The sequence below is a fragment of the Pseudophryne corroboree genome, chromosome 11 (assembly GCF_028390025.1).
Source record: "Pseudophryne corroboree isolate aPseCor3 chromosome 11, aPseCor3.hap2, whole genome shotgun sequence".
In the NCBI taxonomy this organism is placed as follows: Eukaryota; Metazoa; Chordata; class Amphibia; order Anura; family Myobatrachidae; genus Pseudophryne; species Pseudophryne corroboree.
The window spans coordinates 206311145-206336546 of NC_086454.1; the positions used below are offsets into that span (position 1 = coordinate 206311145).

The window sequence follows — 25402 nt, forward strand, 5'->3', positions numbered from 1 at the left end:
GGGTGGTTGTACAAAATCCAAAAAGCCTACACCCACAGGCTCCCTGGACCAGAAATCTGCTTCTAGTTCCTCAAAATCCTCAGCATGACAGTGGACCGCACAGCTTGGAGGATGGGCTGGTGGGTGCGAGACTCAGACGTTTCAGCAACGTCTGGGTGTCATCCGGCCTGGATCCCTGGGTACAGGATATTGTGTCCCGGGGTACAGACTGGAGTTTCAAGAACTCCAGCCTCACTGATTCTTCAAATCAGGCTTGCCAGCATTGCTGACAGACAGGGCAATCCTACAGGACGCCATCCGAAAATTGGAAATGTCACAGGTCATTGTCCCAGTTCCACCGCGTTTGTAACACAAGGGTTATTATTCGAACCTTTCCGTGGTACCGAAACCGGATGGTTCCGTCAGACCAGTTTTGAACTTGAAGTTGCTAAACCCTTACCTGGGTATTCAAAATGGAGTCTCTGAGAGCGGTAATCTCAGGTCTGGAGGAGGGAGAGTTTCTGGTATCCCTGGATATCAAGGATGCGTACCTCTCACGCACCAGCATTATCTCAGATTTGCACTGTTAGACAGTCACTATCAGTTTCAGGCACTGCCGTTCGGCCTCTCCACAGCACCGAGGGTGTTCACCAAGGTGATGGCAGAGATGATTGTTCTCAGCAGACGGGGTGAACATAATCCCATATCTGGACGATCTACCGATAAAGGCGTCGTCCAGGGAGAAGCTGTTGCAGTCCATTGTTCTCACGACTCATCTATTCAGGAAACACGGATCCTGAACCTTCCAAAAGCACATTTGGAACCGACAAAAAGATTGTCTTTTCTGGGGATGATCCTCGACACGGAAGTGCAGAGGGTGTTTCTGCCGTAGGAGAAAGCTTTGGTGATTCAAGCAATGGTCCGGGATGTCCTGAAGCCAGCCCGGGTATCGGTTCATCAGTGCATTAAGTCTTCTGGGAAAGATGGTTGCCTCCTACAAGGCTCTACAGTACGGAAGGTTTCATGCTCGGTCCTTCCAGCTGGATCTCCTGGACAAGTGGTCGGAATCTCACCTACACATGCACCTGATGATACGTCTGTCGCAGAAAGCCGGAATTTCACTCCTCTGGTGGCTGCAAATGTCTCGCCTTCTGGAGGGCCGCAGATTCGGGATTCAGGACTGGATCCTTCTAACCACAGATGCAAGCCTCCAGGGCTGGGGTGCAGTCATTTAGGGAGAAGACTTTCAAGGAAGATGGTCAAACCTGGAATCCAGTCTTCCGATAAACATTCTGGAACTAAGAGCCGTCTACAACGATCTTCTCAAAGCGGCTCATCTTCTGCAAGATCGAGCCATTCAAGTGCAGTCGGGCAGTGTAACGATGGTAGCCTACATAAACCGACAGGGCGGAACGTAGAGCTAAGCTGCAATGTAAGAGGTAACAAGAATTATCCTCTGGGTGGAAAAATACGCATTAGCGCTGTCAGCAATCTTCATTCCGGGAGTAGAAATCTGGGAAGCGTACTTCCTCAGCAGACACGATCTCCGTCCAGGAGAGTGGGGCCTCCATCCAGAGTTGTTCACGGAGGTGACAAATCTTTGGGGTGTACCTCAAATAGACATGATGGCCTCCCGTCTCAACAAGAAGCTTCGGAGGTACTGTTCCAGGTCGAGAGACCCACAAGCAGTGGCGGTGGACGCCCTAGTGACTCCGTGTGTGTTCCAGTCAGTGTACGTGTTTCCTCCACTTCCACTCTTTCCAAGGATTCTAAAACTCATAAAGAGAACAAGAGTTCAGGCGATCCTCATTGCTCCGGACTGGCCAAGAAGGGCTTGGTACGCAGATCTACTTCGGGAGGACTTGTTACAACGGGGGCCATTCACTTATCAAGACTTACTGCGGCTACGTTTGACGGCATGGAAGTTGAACACCAGATATTTGCTCGGAGGGGCATTCCAAACAAGGTTATTCCTACCCTGATACAGGCTAGAAAAGGAGTGACGTCTAAGCATTACCATCACATTAGAAAGAAGTATGTCTCTTGGTGTGAATCCAAGAAGCTTCCTACGGTGGAGTTTCAACTGGGACGGTTTCTCCTCTTCCTGCAAACAGGTGTGGATATGGGTCTGAGATTGGGATCCGTAAAGGTCCAGATTTCGGCCCTATCCATTTTCTTCCAGAAACAACTGGCTTCCCTCCCTGAGGTTCAGACTTTTTTGAAAGGGGTTCTGCACATCCAGCCTCCCTTTGTGCCACCTACGGCACCCTGGGATCTTAACGTGGCGTTACAGTTCCTTCAATCGGATTAGTTTGAGCCTCTACCGGAGGTTGAGGTCAAGTTTCTCACGTGGAAGGCTGTCACTTTGCTGGCCTTAGCTTCTGCTAGACGTGTGTCGGAGTTGTGGGCTTTGTCTTGTAAGATCCCCTACTTGATTTTCCATGAAGATAGGGCTGAGCTCCGGACACGTCAGCAGTTTCTTCCTAAGGTCGTGTCGGCGTTTCATATTATTCAACCTATTGTGGTGCCAGTTGCTACTGACTCCTCACTTACTTCAAAGTCCTTGGATGTGGTAAGGGCTCTGAAAATCTATGTGAAGAGGACTGCTCATCACAGAAAATTGAACTCTTTGTCTTGTATGATCCAAAGAAAATTGAGTTTCCTGCTTCTAAGCAGACGATCTCTCGCTGGATCAGGTTCACTATCCAGCATGCGTATTCTACGGCAGGATTGCCGTGTCCAAAATCTGTTAAAGCCCACTCTACTCGTAAGGTTGGGTCTTCCAGGACGGCTGCCCGGGGTGTCTTAGCTTTACAGCTTTGCCGAGCGGCTACTTGGTCGGGGTCGAACACGTTTGCTAAGTTCTACAAGCTCGATATTTTGGCCTCTGAGGACCTGAAGTTTGGTCAATCAGTTCTGCAGGAGCCTCCGCGCTCTCCCTCCCGTTCTGGGAGCTTTGGTACATCCCCATGGTACTAATGCGGACCCCAGCATCCTCTAGGACATAAGAGAAAATAGAATTTTTATTACCTACCAGTAAATCCTTTTCTCGTAGTCCGTAGAGGATGCTGGACGCCCGCCCAGTGCTTCGTTATCCTGCAGTAGTTACTTGATTCAGTACGACTTTGTTCTTAGTTAAGTACTGCGTTGTTACTTGGTTAAATTATGTTTTCAGATATTGCTGAGTTTCAAGCTATTTAGCTTGGTTTGCCTTGTTTGTGTGAGCTGATATGAATCTCACCACTATCTGTGTATTTCCTTCTCTCGAAGTATGTCCGTCTCCTCGGCCACAGTTTCTAGACTGATAGGAGGGGCATAGAGGGAGAAGCCAACCCACACTATTAAACTCTTAAAGTGCCAATGGCTCCTGGTGGACCCGTCTATACCCCATGGTACTAATGTGGACCCCAGTATCCTATATAGACTATGAGAAAAGGATTTACCGGTAGGTAATTAAAATCCTATTTTTAAGATGTTAATGTAAATTGATTACAATGTTCTTTGAACTAATTATAGATGTACCCCTGATGAAGTCTCGGCGTGAGACGAAACACGTTGGTTAGTTCTGTTTTCATTCTGATGTGACCTCCATCTTTAATTCTAATAAGAGGAGGAGTTTGCAAAGAAACATCTGTGTATTGATCTCCAAACAGTGTCAACTTTGGAAGGAATTTACCTGAAAAACCACTGTATGATTATGGACATTGATCTTGTCTTTTATGTATTTTAATAAACTGTTATAGAGGAACAAAGTGATGGTTAGTAAAGTGGGTGTGAGTAACTGCTGGGAGATGACCTTAACCCAGGGGCGCCAATCTCATTATTGCTATATATTCATTCGATTCTTATTTAAAATTCTATTTGCCTGCCTGTCTAGTTACTGTATCTCAGCACCAAGGGACAGGATTCCAGGGTTTCAGGGAAAACATGAGATTCCACCCTCAATCCATCTCTTATATACATTTTATAATTGTCCTAAGTAGACAGAAGAAACAACGTCTTTGAACAACTAATGTTCACATCGGGTTCAGTATGGTATGCCGGCGGTCGGGCTCCCGGCGACCAGCATACCGGCGCCGGCTTACCGACAGTGTGGCAAGCGCAAATGAGCCCCTTGCGGGGACGTTGCACTCGCCACGATATGGGCACGGTGGCACGCTATGCGCGCCACGCTATTTTATTCTCCCTCCAGGGGGGTCGTGGACCCCCACGAGGGAGAATAAGTGTCGGTATGCTGGCTGTCGGAATTCCGGCGCCGGTATACTGTGCGCCGGGATCCCGTCAGTCGGCATACTGAAGACCACCCATTCACATCCCTGTCCCTAATGATACAAAAAAACAACAAACTGAAAAACAACTGTTTGATAGCTGCAAACTGATAACTGTAATGAACAATAGACTGAAAAACAATAGTATGATAGCACAAATTGTATTCACTATATATAATACAATACAATATACTGATTTTGTATACTTATAGCACTCTACTACAGTAAATAGTCCCACAGCACACAACCTTTAATTACGCTGATTCTGTGCTTATTGCTGAAATACTATGTATTACATAAGATTTTTATTTGCATTTTCCAAGTTTTTCTGGATGTTTTAGGCCTCCACAGACTGATGTTGGGGAAATGTTAGCATAATTGCCCAACAAAATGTCACTTGTTTTGCTTGCTGCAGTTTACCTCATTGTAGTTATACCTATTTTTATTTTTACATGATATTTTTGTAGAAACTGTTTTGTGTTTTCTACATGTTAACTGGCTTATTAATCTGTCTGTTCATCAGAAATGTATGACAAGTTCTTAACTTTCCCTTCACATTGACAGCAGAGGCAAGGAGTATTCAGGAGCAGAGCATCAAGCATAAGCCTGACTGTGGAACATGCCCTAGAGAGCTTTGACTTCCTAAACATTACTTCTGACATGGAGGATTCGGAGTGCTCGGAGGAAGAAGGTGGTCACAATGAGAGGCAAGGCCACAATATTTATTTTAGTGGTTTCCTAGATTTGTGGTTGTTTTCAAGTATGAGACAATTGTTCACTGAGTGTTCCCCATTCTGTGTTACACGTCGCAAATATGTAATATTCAGAAATGAACTGTCTATATGCATACGTTATCAAGGGGTTTATGTAATGAGTCTTGGAGAGAGATAGTGGACAGATATAAAGTACCAACCAATCAGCTTCTAACTGCCATGTTACTGGCTGGTATCTGTCTGCTTTCTCTCTCCAAGGCTTAGTACGTAGACCCATATGTCTTTTAGAAATTCTAAATATAAATTGTGTTCTTTATTAATTATAGTTAAGCACTGGGTGAAAACTGCCTTTTGTAAACACTTAGGGAGCCATATGGATAGTTATCTTAATATAGAAAAAGTAAATAGTTGTATACATTCTATTTTTGTAGGAAAATAGGATGAGGAACTGTGGGCGGTGATGTGGGTGGATCTACTAAGGGGGAGGGGCACCAATTTTTATTTTTAAACACATTATGACTCCAGTAGTGCCACATATACAAAATGCTCCCAGTATAGTACCAGATACACAATGCTCCTTGTATGGTGCCAGATACACAGTGCCCCCAGTGTAGTGCCAGATACACAATGTCCCCAGTGTAGTGCCAGATACACAGTGTCCCCAGTGTAGTGCCAGATACACAGTGCCCCCAGTGTAGTGCCAGATACACAATGTCCCCAGTGTAGTGCCAGATACACAGTGCCCCCAGTGTAGTGCCAGATACACAATGTCCCCAGTGTAGTGCCAGATACACAGTGCCCCCAGTGTAGTGCCAGATACACAATGTCCCCAGTGTAGTGCCAGATACACAGTGCCCCCAGTGTAGTGCCAGATACACAATGTCCCCAGTGTAGTGCCAGATACACAGTGCCCCCAGTGTAGTGCCAGATACACAATGTCCCCAGTGTAGTGCCAGATACACAGTGTCCCCAGTGTAGTGCCAGATACACAGTGCCCCCAGTGTAGTGCCAGATACACAATGTCCCCAGTGTAGTGCCAGATACACAGTGCCCCCAGTGTAGTGCCAGATACACAATGTCCCCAGTGTAGTGCCAGATACACAGTGCCCCCAGTGTAGTGCCAGATACACAATGTCCCCAGTGTAGTGCCAGATACACAGTGCCCCCAGTGTAGTGCCAGATACACAATGTCCCCAGTGAGAGGAGTCGTTGCAGCAGCAGCAGACGTGTGTGATGGGTTAAGCACCTTTGTGCTGCTGAGTGAACAACGTGTTGCACTTACTGATGTCGAGTTCCCACCACTACACAACTGCCCAGCAGGGTCTCCTTGATTCAGGTAATAGTAGTCGTCACTACTTCGGCAGTGAAGAGCAGGCAGGCCAGGAGAATGCGTGGTCTGTGCCCCGGGACTCCGTTTAGCACCATGCCTGCCAGTGCCGCTACTCCCACCGTACTAGAACCCAGCAGCTCCTGCAACAGCGATGCGTCCTTGTGTCGCTGCCAGTCACACTCCTCCCACTAGCTTCTGCGCCGGGTCTTCATCGGGTCTGTCTTGATCTTGCCTTTCCCGCTACAGATGTCCACAAGGGGCTTTCTTTGCTGGGTAAGTCCCAGAACCCTGCAGCAAGTCTTCTTCCCTGTGTTGTCTAGTTCTTCACATTTTAATCTCAATTCCTGCCCTGCGGACACCACTCTTTTTAGGGGCTTCTCTGCGAGCAGGCAGCGGTTGGACAGCACAGCGTCAGACAGGGTTCTCACTCCTCCTGCGTCCTCTTCAATGTAATTTTCCCGTGGCCAGCAGCCCGATGGGTCTTTGCCTCCTCGATCGTGCAGAGTCCCTCCTCGTCTTCCCGGTAACAATGTTGGGGGAAACATGGGGCCACTAGGGTGAGCAACGGGGCTCAGCCAGCATGGGTCACTGTCTGCAGGCCACAGAAGGTTCCAGAACGCCGTTCCTGGTGAAGTCATTTTACAAAAGACTTTCAGGAATGGTGTTCCGTCTGCAAAAATAGCCCTGGTTGTATATGTAGAACAAGCTGGCTGAAAGGAGGCAATTAGGCTTTTACATATGGGGGGACTGTAATAGGGTGTGAGAATCAGGAAGTGAGAGATTTTGCGAGAGTTCTCCTGGTTTTATTTTTTACAGTGGCAATCATTTATATGGCAAACCCAGGTTGATTTTGCCATGTAAATGATTGCCACTTTTTAAAAAAAAACAGGAAACATCTTACAAAATCTCTCACTTCCTGAGTCTCACACCCTATTACGTTTCCCTCGTGGAATGAAGGTGAAGTGATATATTAAAATAAGGGGGAAACAGTCTTCTAATTACCATGTTAAAGCGTTACTCCCCAGGGTCGGCCCGAGCTTCATTTTTTTGGTAAGCGAATGTAGATTTTGGCGCCCTTGATAGGATAAACTTTACAAAAGGGATAGCGCGTTGAAGACGCTGACAGTCAAAAGTAGTATGGTCTCACAATGAAGGGGCTTGGCCACAGAATAGTAACCCAAATTCAAATGACACTACACAGTAGCACAATCTTATTAACATTACACCACACGTAGTGACCCCTATTCATGTTATGCTACACAGGAAAAAAGCAACTTACAGCATTCACCCAATCAACCAGACAGACTATGGTTTGCCAATAACCATAATCACTACTAAATACTACATAGATATCAAAACTATCTGATACTAACAAACACATAGGGCAGTATTCAATTGTTTTCACACCCTTACACACCCGTTCTGTTTCTGCTGACGGGCGTGGTATAATCATTTCAGCTCGCTACCCCCTTTATGCAGCTAAACCTGATTACTATGGGCGCAATAGGCGCGTTAATGGGAATCACTTTAGAAAGGAGATTGGGCTTCATATATAATTTCAATACCGCCCAGTGTGTGTGTGTGTGTGTGTGTGTGTGTGTGTATGTATGTATATATATATATATATATATATATATATATATAGTGTACATGTGTGTTTGTCTATACATGTATATTTAACTTTATGAGAAGTGTTCTACATCAGAGTAGTCCCCTTATGATAGGCAAACAATTTCACTATAACATAGGGGACGATGCTAACACAGTGGCAACCAGTAATGGGGGAGGGGGGGGCAGGCAATGGGCACAGTGCTAATATAACACAGTTGGTGTGAGCAGGAGGGATACATGTTCTGAGCAGAACCGGATTGGTGGGGCACAGGGGTACTTGTCCTCTTTAATGGGGCACCCCCAGCCAGAGTTGCTCCACCTCAGCAGGCAGGATGAGTTTGTTGTGCTCCCCTCAGCTCAGTGTCAGCTGATGCAGGTTGCTCCACAGTTTCTTGTTTCGCGAAACTGCGTCCCTCCATAGCTTGCGGTCCTCAGGTGACTGCTGGTGCTGCCATCATGATTATGCAGCAATATGATGGCTGAGACCGAGGTCAGAGCCTCCTCAGCCAAGTGCAGGCAAACACATCCTGGGTCAGGAGGCGCACACCGATAGTAGCAGAGCACCGTTTTACAGGGTACAAGTACTGCAGTTGTACAGGCACTGTTAAGTGTCGGTGATACCACCCCAGGGCTGAGGAGGCAGACAGGGCAGGGCAGTGCAGTGAAGGGGAGGAGGAGGAAACTGAAGCAGCAGCAGAGGGTTACAGGCAGCAGGGTGGGGGGGACCCTCTTTGTCTGTTTCCCTCTCTAAGTACAAGAGTGCAAGTAGGACCTTGCGCTACTGCTGCCTCGTGGGGGTGGGGGGGGAGAGAAAGTATACAGCAGGCACAGCCAGTTGGGAAGTGCTGACTAGAGGGCCCCCAAAGGCTTTATCCGTCCCTGGACCTGAGCAGAGAGACCATAGACTCCCTTATATCCCAAACATGAAGAGTACAGCTGCAGGGCACTCCAAAAGTCACACAGGGGGAGCTGTACTCACACATTGCTCCTAGCTGTGGAGGGATGCAGTGCCGATCGCAGTCAGAGTCCTGACACCCGTCCTGAGCAGAGAGCTTTCCGTGACCTGAGAAGGCGGCGGCATCACTGGAAGTCGGAAGCACATGCAGTAGTCACTCGCCAGCAGTATCTGTGGCCTGTGGACAGTGAATACCTTCCCGCAGTTGTGCAGCAGTGCCTTTTGCTGGCTGACGCTCTACGCGCCAGCGTAGTTGGCGTAATGGTTAGGCCGGCCCTGTTACGCCCTTGAAAATAATAGGCACCAGAGTTAAAAATATTATCTATGAATAGAAGTAAGTAACCCACATTAGCTATATTTACTGTACATTATTCAGGGAATTTAATATAAAAAATTACACATTCTAGTGAGACTTTATAACCATTTGTTCTATCCTTTCTCTTAGCAGCCTAAACACTGAGCACTTCCCTGTGGTGGCTGTAGAACAGAGCAGACCTGCAGCAGAGGAGATCAGGGTGTGCTCTACCCCTGAAGGAACCACTGATCCTTTAAGTACAGGTAGTGAACATCTGGATAGGGCCTTGGTTATGCATCTGAACAACTGTAACAGGCTACTCCTGGTAAGTCCTTAAATGGATGTTGGGTATTTTAAATAAAGCAATAAATAATTTACTATGCATTTATGAAATACTAATATGTTGATAAATACTTTTAGATGTTATTTAATTGGCAAACACGGTTTCTTCCTGCAGCAATTGGGTACATTTGGGCCTCTTCGCTGTCGGGAGTTATATGCACTTGATAAATTGATGAGAGAGGCCCAAATCTTAGAAGTTATCTGCACTCTAACAGAGGAAAAATCAGGAAGACCAAACTCTGCTGAAGAAGGTGAGAATAACCGTCAGGGCCGTAGACCACTTGCCAGGCCCCGTTAATACTGAGGGGCATGGTCTAAACACATTTGAGTGGCCACGCTCCCTTTTAAAAACAAAAAGCTTGCATACTATACCTTTACTGAGCAGCGAGGTGGTTCTGACCGGCACAGGGGGAGCCATGCATCCCTCACTTGGGGCCTCCCTGGACCCACCTCAGCCCAGCACACAGCAGCATGTACTGGGCCGGCAGAGGCTGTTGCCACTGATAACCATCACCCAACTTTATACCTTTTTCTGTTTTCAGTTTCACATTTTATTACGAAGAAGGATTTTAATTTCACCTGCATATTTGTCATTTCAGCACATTATTAATATTATGTATTTGCTGTTTTTGTATTGTACGGTGCATCTGTAAAGTATTCACAGCGCTTCTATTTTTCCACATTTTGTTATGTTACAGCCTTATTCCACAATGGAATAAATTAATTTTTTCCCTCAAAATTCTACACACTATCCCATAATGACAACGTGAAAAAAAATTATTTTTTTTATTTTTGCAAATTTATTAAAAACTAGAAATCACATGTACGTAGGTATTCACAGCCTTTGCTCAATCATTTGTTGATGCACCTTTGGCAGCAATTACAGCCTCAAGTCTTTTTGAATATGATGCCACAAGCTTGGCACACCTGTCTTTTGGGCAGTTTCGCCCATTCCTCTTTACAGCACCTCTCAAGCTCCATCAGGTTGGATGGGAGGCGTCTGTGCACAGCCATTTTCAGATCTCTCCAGAGATGTTCAATCAGAGTCAAGTCTGGGCTCTGGCTGGGCCACTCAATGAATTTATTCCATTTTGGAATAAGGCTGTAACGTGCAAAAAGTGAAGCGCTGTGAATTCTTTCCGGATGCACTATAAACATTACGCACTAAAACCTTTAAAACATTTATATGAAGATGCTAGTAGGTCTGCTATAAGAGCCCAGCATTTGGTACAATTCCATTGTTTTCACTTTCACAGAAATAAATGAGTTACCCCCCAGAGTACAGGTAGTGGCAAACAACAGTCATATTCAATTAGGTGCAAATTTACACCCCCACCCCCCCCCCCCCCCCGCATCGCCCCACCCCAATTTAAAAAAAAAATCTGTGACGCAAGTTTTCTGGTATTCAATTGGGGGTTTTTTATATATTTTTTCCCTCATACATTCTAGAGGATGCTGGGGACTCCAAAAGGACCATGGGGTATAGACGGGATCCGCAGGAGACATGGGAACTTTAAGACTTTAAATGGGTGTGAACTGGCTCCTCCCTCTATGCCCCTCCTCCAGACCTCAGTTAGATTCTGTGCCCAGAGAGACTGGACACTAACATGGGAGCTCTCCTGAGTTTCTCTGTAAAATACTTTTTTGTTAGTTTTTTTTGTTTTCAGGGAGCTCTGCTGGCAACAGGCTCCCTGCATCGTGGGACTGAGGGGAGAGAAGCAGACCTACTTCTGTGAGTTCAAAGGCTCTGCTTCTTAGGCTACTGGACACCATTAGCTCCAGAGTGTCCGATCACTTGGTGCGCCTAGCTGCCCGTTCCCGGAGCCGCGCCGTCACCCCCTTCACAGAGCCAGAAGATAGAAGCTGGGCGAGTATTAAGAAGAAAAGAAGACTTCAGTGACGGCAGAAGACTTCAGTACGGAGGTACTGCGCAGCTGTCGCGCTGCGCGCCATGCTCTCACACACACTTCAGGCGGCACTTGCAGGGCGCAGTGGGGGTGCCCTGGTCAGCATGATTACTGAAGTTTTTACAATAAACCTGGCAAAAATATATATGTTGGAAGTGCCTAGGCACTTGATATAGCCTCCGCCAGTATAAATATTTTAAATTTGAGCGGGACTACAGCGTTCCAGTGGGGAGGGGGGGGGCGTGGCTTAGCCCTCACAGCTTACCAGCGCCATTTTCTCTTCACAGGATGCAGAGACGCTGGCCTGGACCTCCACACTCCTGCACAGGAGTGCAAAACGGGCCGGGGGGGGGGGGGGGGGGGGGGCACAGTCATTTGGTGCGATTATACATTGATAATAACAGCGCAAACAGGTCTGAGGCAGTGTGTATTTGCTCTCAGTACCGGGATAGGCGCTGGGGTGTGAGCTGCAAAACTCCCACTGTGTGTCTAACAGCCTTTCCGTGGGTCTGTCCACTATAGCCAGTGTGTTGGTGCGTGTCGGTACGTGTGTGTCGACATGTCTGAGGCTGAGTGCTCCTCCCCGGAGGAGGTTACTGTGGGGGCGGATAAGGCGTTGGGAGTGACTCTGTTGGCACCGCCAACTCCTGATTGGGTGGATATGTTGAGTACATTGAATGCAAATGTGGCGTTATTAACTAAAAGGCTGGATAAATCTGATTCTCAGACACAAACATGGAGAAAATCCATGGAGGACGCCTTGTCTCCGCTCCAGACCCCCTCAGGGTCACAAAAGCGTTCATTTTCCCAGATGGCGGATACTGATACCGACACGGACTGTGATTCCAGTGTCGACTATAGTGAGGCTAGTTTAAATCCGAAACTGGTTAAGAGTATTTAGTACATGATTGTGGCAATTAAAGACGTTTTACGTATTTCAGAAGTACCTACTGTTCCTAATACAAGGGTTTGTTTGTATAAGGGAAAAAAGCCTGAGGTGACGTTTCCCCCCTCTCATGAGCTGAACACACTTTGTGAAAAAGCTTGGGAATCTCCTGACAAAAGGTGGCAGATTCCCAAGAGAATTCTAATGGCATATCCTTTCCCCTCTGACGACAGGGAAAAGTCTGAGTCATCTCCCAATGTGGACAAGGCTCTATCACGACTGTCCATGAAGGTGGCGCTTCCATCTCCTGATACAGCTGCCCTAAAGGACCCTGCGGATCGTAAGCAGGAAACTACCTTAAAATCCATTTATGTCACTACGGGTGCGCTGCTCAGACCTGCCGTGGCGTCGGCATGGGTCAGTAGTGCTATTGGTAAGTGGGCAGATAATTTGCCATCTGACATGGATACCCTGGATAGCATTCTTTTGACTCTCGGTTATATCAGGGACACAGCAGCTTACCTAAAGGATGCGGCGAGGGATATTGGCCTCTTGAGATCAAGGGCCAATGCCATGGCAGTCTTGGCCAGGAGACCGCTGTGGATTCATCAATGGAATGCTGATGCCGACTCTAAGAAAGCTATGGAGGCTCTCCCATATAAAGGTGGTGTCTTGTGTGGTGATGGCCTCGCTGATCTGGTGTCTACAGCTACAGCGGGTAAGTCATAATTTCTTCCATATGTTCCTGCACAACAGAAAAAGACGCCGCATTATCAGATGCAGTCCTTTTGGCCTAATGAATACAAAAAAGGAAGAGGGTCGTCCTTCCTTCCCTCTAAAGGTAGAGGAAGGGGAAAAAGGTCGCCTGCTGTGCCAGGTTCCCAGGAGCAGAAGTCCTCCCCGGCTTCTGCCAAGTCCACCGCATGACGCTGGGGCTCCTTTACGGGAGTCCGTAGCGGTGGGGGCGCATCTCCGATTCTTCAGTCAGGTCTGGTTTCACTCGGATCCTTGGGTGTTAGAAATAGTGTCCCAAGGGTACAAACTGGAGTTTCAAGATGTGCCCCCCCCACCACCGATTGTTTAAATCAGCCTTGCTGGTTTCTCTCCCAGAAAGGGAAGTAGTGCGCGTTGCGATACAAAAGCTGTGTCAACAGTGTGTCATTGTCACGATACACCTGTCTCAACGGGGAGAAGGGTTTTATTCGAGCCTATTTGTCGTACCAAAGCCGGATGGCTCGGTCAGACCGATCCTGAACCTAAAATCCCTCAATCTATATTTGAAAAGTTTCAAGTTCAAGGTGGAATCTCTTCGAGCAGTAATCTCCAGTCTGGAAGGGGGGGATTTTATGGCGTCAGTCGACATCAAAAATGCCTACTTACATGTCCCAATATATCCTCCACATCAAGCTTTCCTGAGGATTGCTGTTCAGGATTGTCCTTACCAATTTCAGACGTTGCCGTTTGGTCTTTCCACGGCCCGAGCGTCTTCACCAAAGTAATGGCGGAAATGATGGTGCTCCTGCGCAAGCAGGGTGTCACAATTATCCCGTACTTGGACGATCTCCTAATAAAGGCGAGATCAAAGGAGCGCAGTTGCTAAGAAACGTGGCACTCTCCCTGACAGTTCTGCAACATCATGGTTTGATCCTAAATTTGCCAAAGTCACATTTGAGGCCGATGACTCAGCTGTCTTTCTTGGGCATGATCCTGGACACGGAACTACAGAGAGTGTTTATCCCAGCGGAAAAAGCTCTGTAAATCCAAAACATGGTCAAGGAGATACTCAAACCGGCAAGAGTGTCGATTCATCAATGCACTCGGGTGTTGGGGAAGATGGTTGCAGCCTACCAAGCCATTCCATTTGGCAGGTTTCATGCCTGGGTGTTTCAGTGGGACCTGTTGGACAAGTGGTCAGGGTCTCACCTGCACATGCACCGTAAAATAAGCCTATCTTCCAGAACCAGAATATCTCTCCTGTGGTGGCTCCAAAGTCCTCACCTAGAGGGACCCAGGTTCGGGATCCAGGATTGGGTCCTGGTGACCACGGATGCAAGTCTCCGAGGCTGGGGAGCAGTCACACAGGGAAAAAATTTCCAGGGAAAATGGTCAAGCCAGGAAGCTTTTCTACACATAAACGTTCTGGAATTAAGAGCCATCTACAACGGCCTTCTACAAGCGGAACACTTTCTTCGAGGTCTACCTGTCCTGATTCAGTCAGACAACGTAACAGCAGTGGAGTACATAAACCGCCAGGGCGGAACAAAGAGCAGAGCGGCGATGGCGGAGGCCACAAAAGTTCTCCCCTGGGCGGAAAAACATGTAGGCGCTCTGTCAGCGGTCTTCCTTCCGGGCGTGGACAACTGGAAGGCAGATTTCCTCAGCAGACACGATCTCCATCCAGGAGAGTGGGGTCTTCATCAAGAGGTTTTTGCAGAAGTGACAAGTCGTTGGGGAATTCCTCAGATAGACATGATGGCGTCTCACCTCAACAAGAAGCATTAGAGATATTGTTCCAGGTCGAGAGACCCTCAAGTCAGTGCAGTGGACTCCCTGGTAACTCCGTGGGTGTTTCAGTCGGTATGTGTGTTCCCTCAACTTCCACTCATTCCAAAGGTGATAAGGATCGTAAGAAGAACAAGGGTGCAGGCGATACTCATTGTTCCAGATTGGCCACGGAGGACCTGGTATCCGGATCTTCAGGAATTGCTCATAGAAGATCCCTGGCCTCTTCCTCTCAGGGAGGATCTGTTACTGCAGGGGCCGTGCGTCTTCGAGGACTTACCGCGGTTGCATTTGATGGCGTGGAGGTTGAACGCCAAATCCTAGCTAGATAGGGTATTCCCGGGGAAGTCATCCCCACTCTGCTCAAGGCTAGAAATGAGGTCATGGCGAAGCATTATCACCGTATTTGGAGAAAGTATGTGTCTTGGTGTGAATCCAAGAAGGCTCCTACGGAGGAGTTTCAGCTGGGTCGTTTCCTCCATTTTTTGCAGGCAGGTGTGGATGCAGGCCTAAAATTAGGTTCCATTAAAGTGCAGATTTCGGCTTTATCTATTTTCTTTCAAAAATAATTGGCCGCCCTTCCAGAGGTTCAGACTTTCGTGAAGGGAGTACTGCACATCCATCCTCCGTTTGTGCCACCTGTGGCACCATGCGACCTTGACGTGGTGTTGCAATTTCTTATGTCACACTGGTTTGAACCTTTGCGAAAGGTTGAGTTGAAATTTCTTACTTGGAAAGTGGTCATGCTTTTGGCCTTGGCGTCCGCAACACGGGTGTCGAAATTGGCGGCTTTGTCTCACAAAAGCCCCTATTTGATTTTCCATGTGGATAGAGAGGAATTGAGAACTCGTCAACAATTTCTGCCGAAGGTGGTTTCTTCGTTTCACATAAACCAGCCCATTGTGGTGCCTGTGGCTACAGAAGCCTTGGCTGTTTGAAAATCTCTCGATGTGGTCAGAGCCTTGAAAATTGATGTCGCCAGAACGGTTCAAATTAGGAAATCAGAAGCTCTGTTTGTCCTATATGCTTCCAACAAAATTGGGGCTCCTGCTTCCAAGCAGACTATTGCCCGCTGGATCTGTAATACGATTCGGCATGCTCATTCTACGGCTGGATTGCCGTTACCGAAGTCAGTGAAAGCCCATTCTACCAGGAAGGTGGGCTCATCTTGGGCGGCTGCCCGAGGAGTCTCAGCGCTTCAACTTTGCTGAGCAGCTACGTGGTCGGGTTCAAACACTTTTGCTAAGTTCTACAAGTTTGATACCCTGGCTGATGAGGACCTCATGTTTTCTCAGTCGGTGCTGCAGAGTCGTCCGCACTCTCCCGCCCGGTCTGGAGCCTTGGTATAAACCCCATGGTCCTTTTGGAGTCCCCAGCATCCTCTAGGACGTAAGAGAAAATAGTATTTTAATACCTACTGGTAAATCCTTTTCTCCTAGTCCGTAGAGTTTGCTGGGCGCCCGTCCCTGTGCGGACTGTTTTTGCAGTAGTGTTGATAGTTATTGCTTCTGTTACACAGTGGTTGTGTATCTGTTATGTTCAGCCTGTTGCTGTTTTTGGTTCATGCTGTTAACTGGTATTGTTTAAAAGCCATGTTGTACGGTGTGTGGTGGTGTGAGCTGGTATGTATCTCACCCTTGGTTAACAAAAATCCTTTTCCTTGAAAGGTCAGTCTCCCTGGGCACAGTTCCTATAACTGAGGTCTGGAGGAGGGGCATAGAGGGAGGAGCCAGTTCACACTCATTTAAAGTCTTAAAGTACCCATGTCTCCTGCGGATCCCGTCTATACCCCATGGTCCTTTTGGAGTCCCCAGCATCCTCTACGGACTTGGAGAAAAGGATTTACCGGTAGGTATTGAAATCTCTATTATTATTATTTATTTATTTTTTATCAAAGAATGTAGGGACTTGTTTCTGAACCTTTAACATTCCCATGACTAATTAAGCAATTGGAAGTTTCCAATGAATTTAATTAGTTCAAAATAACTTACCTTCGGGAAGAGCTTTCCTTCTCATTTGCTTCCCCAGAGATACTGAAGTGATGTCTTCCTCATGTGTAAGACCCTGTTAGTCCTGGTGTGTAAAACACAACAGTGATTTGTGTGAAAACTGTCAGTGTGTTCGCCCTCAGTAGTGTAGAGCATGTGGCAGCTGGGCACTGGGGATGCAGTTAATTTGCCAGCTGTTGGGATCCCGGCAGACAAGATACCGATTCCGGAAACCCAATAGTGCCGACAGCCATAGAGTAGCAATAGAACCTGCAGCGAGACACCAAGCCCACGGGGACTTTTTGTGCTCACCCCACTGCCAGCATTCTGTTGGGATATTGACAGCCGGCATCCCGTCCGCCGGGAAAACTTATGTATTCCGGGCACAGCAGCAGGAGGAGCAGCTAGAATGTGATGCATGATTGCTACATCTTTTTTTTTTTTTTTAGAGACGAAAACATTTTTGTGCCCATTTTGCTTTAATATTGCAGGTATCCAGAGACCACATACCTGCAGTAATTCAAAACTGGTTGTGAGGGCCACAAACATTTCTGCAGCCAAAATCTCGTAAATAATTGAATATGCCCCACAGTACTTTAGTATTGTCTTAATGCCAAGGGCCCTTGAGGAGACACTTATGTCTCCTCAATGTGCGAATATGGCACAGGCTTGGCGAGGATTATGTATGGGAGCGGAGGTGGAAGAGGGGGTTGGGAAGAAGCTGTAACTCAGGGGAAAAGTAGGTAGAGGACAACAGAGAAAGAGGGCAGAGCAAAACGGGGCGTGGTGACCCAGCAGTGGTTATCCTAGAGATATATATATAGATATATAATTATAATATATTGGCTGGTGGCTGCAGTGCTGGGACTGGCCTAGCTAGGGCTGGGTTTGTCAGCAAATGCTATCACTCCTCAGGACCCCTGCTCGGTGCTGGGCACGTCTGGAGACACTGTCACTCCATGGCCGCCCCCCTCTGTGTCTGCAGGCTCTGGGAGCGTGGGCGGGTACGGTACATAACATCATGACGCACGTGACGTCCGCAGCACCCATAGTGCTCCTCTGGGAACGGAACCAGAGTGAGAATTTTTGGGGTAAGTCCACGGGTGAGGTTGCCTTGCTGGAAATCTGGCCCTAATGCTGGCCCTGCGCCCCCCCCCCAGGACCCAGCGCTCCAGGCTGCAGCCTGATCAGGCTCCGATTGTCATTACTTTGTGGTTGGACGTCTTTTAATTAACACAATAAAAGTTATATTTTAATTTTATTTACGTGCGCCAAGAAAGAGAATTTATCTTTTCTTTCGTGGTTATGAGTCTTGTCTCTGGTAGTACCCCCGACAACCTATCGATACATATATAATATTTTGGTTATTAATCTTGGATTTTTTTCATTAATATATTTATAAATTTACTGAACTGGTGCAGAGTCCTGTTCCCTTTCCCTATCCTTTTATGATCCAATCTTAAGCAGGTATGTCTTCTTTATGCTGGATGAAGGTCTGCACTGCAGCTTCCAGTAAATCACAATGAGGGATATTCAGTTACCAATGATGAGACATCGGGAGTAAAAACCCTGATGTTTCTTCGGGTTTTGCGTTTGGGCTATTTGATTTAATCGGCTGGTAAAAAAGTGCATTTTCACTCAAAAACACACAGGTTCAGTGAAACCTGTGTGTTTACGGGTGAAATGGCCCCATTTTCGGATGAAAATGGGTCTGTTATCGGGTATGACCGGACGGTCCCTTACGAAAACCCTCACCGCTTTCGCTTCTCGTCCCCAGTACACAGAATGGATGTTTAGGTCACACGAGAGCTGGCCACATAGGGGATTCCCGCCTACCATCAGTAACCGCCTGTTACTGACTCCACCCACTGCGCAGTGGGCAGGTTTACACTGCCACCACCAAACTCCTAACCTGCCATGGCGTTTGGAACCACGGTTCTGCTCTGTATGCGTTGAAACGCCGCCTTACCACACCTCTGTGGTGTTTACGAATCCCCACTAGTCGCTTGACTAGGCCTCTACCAGTAGCTGGCGGAAAGCAGAGCTTGGAGACGTTGGGTGCTCCCTGGACAGCCGGAGACCGGGGCTATGTTTGGCATAGCCCTGCAGGTCACAAGATGAAGGGGTCGTCTTTAGGCAGAAGATTTTTATTTGCCCAAATACAGCCTTCAAAAAGGCTCAGCAATACAGCAAGAAGTTACAGCGGAAATGAAACTGGTATATCACACTCTGAAGCTCACAGGCCTCCTTTTTATACAGTAAAATCACAAACTACAATCCTTTCCATCCAATCAGGATATCTTACAAAATATAAATAAATTAAATTTTAAAAGGATAGAAGTGCAATTTCCTCCTTCCTGTCACACACAAAGTTTGGTATAATTTAATCTCCAATTAAATTTAACACATAGCTTCAAAATACAAATGTTTCTGTCTCCTTCACATCTCCATGCAAACCCAGTGTTTGGGATTACAACAGGAAAGGCTTCAACACAAACAGTCTTCCTTCCACCTTCGTTTGTATTTCAAAGAAAATGTTTTAGCCACCAAAAGGCCGGCTTATTGACACTTACTTGTACATAGCAAGTCTGGAGCTAGGACAATTACCATACAACTTCCTATGCAAAAGTGTCTCAAGAACTATTTTCAAGGCCTTTTTAGAAACAAAATACCTTTTACTTTTCTCATAAGTGCCCTGTGCATACAATTATATAACAGTGCAGTCCATCATTCTCCAGGTGCCCATTGTCCTCCTAATGGCGCCGGGCACTAGGGGTTAACCCCTTCAGTACCATGACTGCCATTGTCCATGTGGCCACCAGGGACTGTCCGGCCACATCGGGGATTCTGCTTCGCCGCGGCATGCGCCATTTTATCAGGGCTAATTAGATGGCCCCCCACCCCCGGCAATACATTACACCCGACAGCATGTCCGGGCAATTGAAAATCCCCCAATGAATCCTACGCATCTTGCACTTGATTTGTGGGAACACAAAGAAGTCACAGGGGGCCAACCTCCTAGATGCGTTTATGGGCCAGAAAATCAACTGCTTTCCTGATCTTATGGGCAGGGGCATTGTCGTGATGTAGAAGGGTACCACGAGTGTGAATTCTTGTGTGGCACCTGGAAATGGCTTTCAGTACTTGCGGCAGGCACTGGTTGGCGTACCCGTCCTCAGTGACAGTGCGCTGTTGCACGAGTGGTTCAGTAGCTACATGACCAGTCTTGGCCACAAAAACAGCCACCATCTGATTGACCATGCTGCACTTACTTCAAAACCTCTTTGGCGGCACACCTTCAACTGGGGTCCACCGAAACAGTTGATCCAGGATTCATCGCCATTGATGATCTCCCAGAGTTTGAGTAACTGACATCAAACCTGAGCAAGGGCATAGCTACCATAGGTGCAGGCAGAGCAGCTGCTATGGGGCCCAGAGCTGAGAGGGGCCCACCTTCCCTGTCACGGTTACATGTGTTATATAAATTTTTTGCCATTGGGTGGTACGTAGGGGTCCTTTCAAACTTTTTCCTTGGGGCCTGCAATATATATAGGTATGCCCCTGGACCTGCTCATTGTAGTGTGGTATAAAATGATCTGAAGGGCATTTTAATGTTATAAAATATGAACCGGGGCACTGTAAATGAGGCACTATATGAATGGGGAGCACTATATATCATAATGTGAATTGGCAGTAATGTGCAGCATAATGTTACTGGCAGCTCTGAAATGTGACATGGGGTGAACTTAAGCACTACTACGATTCATAAAAGAAACTAGGGCACTACTATGGGCCATTACATTAAATAAGGCTCTACTATCGTTCAGAAAATGAACTAGGGCACTATTATAGGGCATAAAATTAACTGCTGCAGAGAAGTGTCTCTCTAGAAGCATTGGGACGGGGGCCCCTGCAAAATGTTGCTGTGGGGCCCACGAAGTTCTGGCTACGCCACTGAACCTGACCAACATGTTGTGGCACCAAGTCACCCGATCCTCCTGCTCTCGAGTCGGATGATTGGGCAACCAGTGTGCAGAAACCTTTCTCAGGCCAAACTTTTCATGGAGGATCAAGCGGTTGGATCCCAATCATTGGGCCAATGACATGCCTATCTTTCTCTAACTGGGCCACCATCACCCTGGTGGCAACCACAATTATGGCCTCCACAGCAGCAACGTTGTCCTTAGTGATGGCGGACACAGGACGGCCACAGCACTCCTAGTCTTCCAGGGGCTTCTCCCGTGCCAAAAGGCGACCGATACTGTCATACCACTCACGGACCACCCAATCCCATCTCGAACTTGGAAGTTAAATAGAGTGGGCCTAGTTAGTAAGAAATGGGGGACCATTTCTGAACCCTAGGTACAGTAACAACAACACGGAGAAACGCCTATCTGTGAGATGTGGAATAAATGGGACAAAGGGACCCGCACCGTGGAATGGAAGTTAACCACAGGACCACCTAGAAGGAAGACAGTGAAGAGAAATCAAAGATGCCAAGAGAAAAAGAGGAGATACTAGAGAATACTTAAGCAAAGAAATATAAAGACATGAAACTCTCCTCCAACCCACGAATAATCACCATATCGATTTTATTTAATAAACTCATAACAGGTAGACTGGCACTCCCTTTGAGACATGCAATTCATGGGTACCAATCCCCATTGAAAGACCTTTTTTTTCACCTAAACCTTTTTTTCACCTAAACCTTGGCTCATTCTGACCCACATACCAAAAATTCATTATAAGACACACTGCCTGGTATACACAACACGATCCCATACAAGACACACTGTCCAAATCATATTATAATAATTTATGCACACTTATCATGCCCAGATTAGACACAGTGTGAAAGCAACATCCCAGGGAATGTATCATACTGCTATATAAGAAGTAGCAACCTTTTATACACATATACAATGTTGCTAATCTTCACAAATAAACCTATGTTGGGAAGCAAAAGGAATTGGTTTTATTTACACACAAAAACGTCGTTTGTTCATCTGTTTATCTGTTCATATATAAATTTGATTTATTTGACACCATCTGAACATAAGGAGCGACGGAAACGAAAGGAAATAATTTATTTGATGGACAGACGGAGAAACCAATAGACAAAGACCGGCCCCTCTTAAAAGTGACTGACACCTGCTGCACCCTAAAATCCCTGACAAAGCACGGCACCCTGAAGCCGAGTGAAACGCGTTGGCCACGCCCCCTCACATCCGCCCCCAAACCCGGAGATCCCGATCCCCTGGAAGACGCTGGTCGTAAGCACCGGGAGGACCGAGAGACAGCACTGCAGGCGCCTGCAGCAACATCGCTACTCCGGGAGGAAGCACTGACACGCCGCCCGAGGAGAGACACCAGGAGTCCCGAAGGGGACGAACACACGTAAGTGAAAGGCTTTTCACAAAGTAACCGGACTTAGAGTGACTTTGCTTAGAAATATCCGGATCCACAGCGGCAAAGGACTTACTGCCGCTAAAAGGAGAGAGAGCGCGCTCTCTCATCGGACACTGCATACAGGGAACCCTTCCCTAATTAGGGGCTCCTATCAAGTGTATAGCCAATACTTTACCAAGTGACCACCACATGTGAATTTATACATATTGTACCCACTTGACATATGGTTTTATAATTCTGTTTCATGTGAGATAATTTTTCTTTTTTCCACCACCCCTTTCCTATTACCACCAATTAGTTATTCTTACACTACATCAATTACCCTCAAGCATCCAAGTGTTAGGCAGCTAGTCTTACCATTGCAGACAATTACTTTTGGGGTGGTTAAAACCACAACTCTCATTCAGAGGTATTGCTGCTTTTTTAGTATGTCTATTTAAATCACCTATTTTAACCACTTATTTATTGTATTTATTGTCTAAATGTGCTGCTCAGATTAATTAAAATACAAATTACTGTGCATCAGTATCACTGAATTTTTAAGTTACCAAGTAGCGCCACAGGTTCCTTTCTCCTTTTTTGTGTTTTTGCTATTGCTATAATGAGGAAGACTTGGAAACACTCCCTCCTAGGCACCTAGGCTGCACTGGTATAACCCCTTCTATACAGACAAAACTTAAATTGGAGGGAGCCCAGACCACACCCCCACTTGTACAAAACCTCGGATTTCTTTTCAGTGGACTGCGGCAGACCCCCTAAAATGTTTACAACCAGAAAAGAAAGATTGGAGAAGTTAGAAAATATATTCTGTAGCAAAATAGATACAGAAGTAACTGAGGCATATGTAGAGGAAGAAAATTTCTGTTCTTATTATTTAAGATTAGAGAAACTCTTGGGCCTAGAAATAAAACAATGGTGGGATAGTAACACCCTAAAGAAGTACATTGAACATCACATCGTACCACGAGGTCTGAGACTTTTTAAGTACCCCACTTTTATCCCACACGAGCAGAAACTACAAGAAAAATGGGACAACATATTGGATCATTGCTCATTTAAACTAATGGAACTCATTATAAAAGATAGAGAAAAATCTATGGAGAAAATCAAACAAGAAATAACACACATCAAATCAAAATTAGAACCCTTGGAAAAAATGGAGGACTATATAACTCTGAAAAACACCACCAAAGGCAAACTACTAAAATTAGAAAATGAGGTTATCACAACCAAAAAGAGGAAATTTGGGCGGGACAAGACAGACTATCAAAATCAACATAGAGACTGGGCTAAACATCGAAACACACATCGACCGTTTAATAGGGGATACAGAGACCAGGACAATTCAACACAACGGTACCAAGACCGTAACTACCAACAAAAGAGCTATCGTACCCCCCAAACAAGGAATTTCAGAGCATACAATCATCAGGATTACCAACGGAATACCCAGGGACAACATTGGAATGGATACACCAATTACAGATCACCACTAATTAAACAAAGACCAAGATACACAGCAGAAGGGGAGGATCTATCAACCCTATAATAGAGTGCAGTTCACTTACACAGAGAAACCCCAATATGACAAAATAAGAGAAAACTACAGAAAAGGAATGACAGAGGCCATAAGGCAAGAGGAGGAAAGAGCCAAAGAGATCATGAAGAAACTTTCATAAAAGAAGATTCATTCGATACAAAGTAACAAAATCAACAACCCAGAGGAAAACTTAAACACTTTTTTAGAGCTGATACAGGAGGAAGAATTCCTACCAGATGCAGAAACGACTCCAACAAAGAAATCGACAAGCCTGTCGAAGAGAAAGTGTCCAGAAACAGAATCATCAGAAGAGGAACGAGAGGCGGAAAAAGGAAAACAAAAGCAAAGAAAATCAAACACAGAAAAAGAAGAAGAAGAGAAATCCATAGGCATTTTTAATATAAGCAAACACAAACTTACGGACACACAAAGGAGCGTACTAAAGAAAGGTTTGAAATTCGCCCCATCCAATAAACTAAACAAGTTCCAATCATTTATAGACCCACATTGCTTTATGCGTAAACTAACTCTGAAGAAATTCTTCAAAAGAAACAAGAAAGAACAAGAGAACCCAAGCACTAGTCACACAATTCCGGATGAATTTCAGCACACGAACCTTAAGGAAAGATCGAAGTTTTATCCAAAACACATTAAAGGCGCATTTCTTGAGACATTTGAAAAATCAGTGGAACAAGACATCGAAAGGATAAACATTTAAAAAAACAAAGGGACACTAAATTTGACTAATGAAGAGAGGAAAGGACTGAAAGAACTAAAAGAGAACAAACTACTAGTAATCAAACCTGCTGACAAAGGAGGTGGAATAGTAATTCTGGATAAAGAGATGTACCACCGAGAAGCAATGAGGCTCCTGGAAGACAGGGAAACGTATGAGAAACTCCCAAGCAATCCGATTGAGGTATATAAAAAAGAATACAACCAGCTTATCAAAACAGGAACCACAAAAGGGATATTAAACAAAAAAGAGACAGCATTTCTTCAACAAACAAACCCAAGAACACCAGTCTTCTACTTCCTACCCAAAATTCATAAGGACATTACAAACCCAACGGGAAGACCAATAGTGTCAGGAATCGGATCACTAACCACACACCTTTCAGAATATATTGATAAAACATTACAACCCCTGGTAACATCACAAAAAAGCCATCTCCGGAACACCACCCACATCTTGATATTACTGGACGAAATGGAATGGAAGGAAAACTTTATCCTGGTAGCCTATGACGTAAAGGCATTATATACATGCATAGATCATCAAGACGGATGTGAAGCCATTACACAGGTTCTGAAAAGAAAGGCGGACTTACCAGGAGACCAGATCAAATTTGTAATAGAAGGCATCAGATTCATTCTCAGTCACAACACATTCTGGTACAGCACTCACTATAGACAGGTTCGCGGGACCGCTATGGGTACGAAGTTCGCGCCGAGTTACGCAAACCTGTTTATGGCACAGTGGGAGGAAGACTACATTTGGGAAAACAACCATTTACTGAAACATATAGTACTATGGAAACGCTACATCGACGATATCTTAGTCATCTGGAAAGGAACATCGAGCGAGCTAACTGAATTTACAAGTCACATCAACACCAACAATCTCAATCTTGAATTCACGGAGACATACAGCATTAACTTCCTTGACTTAACCAT

At 46.1% G+C, this 25402-nt stretch overlaps 1 protein-coding gene across 6 annotated transcripts in view; it reads left to right on the forward strand.

Moving 5' to 3' along the window:
- Window positions 1-25402, forward strand: part of RIPOR1 (RHO family interacting cell polarization regulator 1) — a 627513-nt gene that overhangs the window by 530963 nt on the left and 71148 nt on the right. For 5 of the 6 annotated variants that reach the window (XM_063945248.1, XM_063945246.1, XM_063945244.1 and 2 more), the window contains 3 exons: window positions 4812-4954; window positions 9302-9476; window positions 9609-9744. In XM_063945248.1, coding sequence (XP_063801318.1) covers window positions 4812-4954; window positions 9302-9476; window positions 9609-9744 — 454 coding nt within the window. The remainder of the gene's footprint in view (window positions 1-4811; window positions 4955-9301; window positions 9477-9608; window positions 9745-25402) is intronic. The other variant, XM_063945245.1, reaches the window with a different exon arrangement.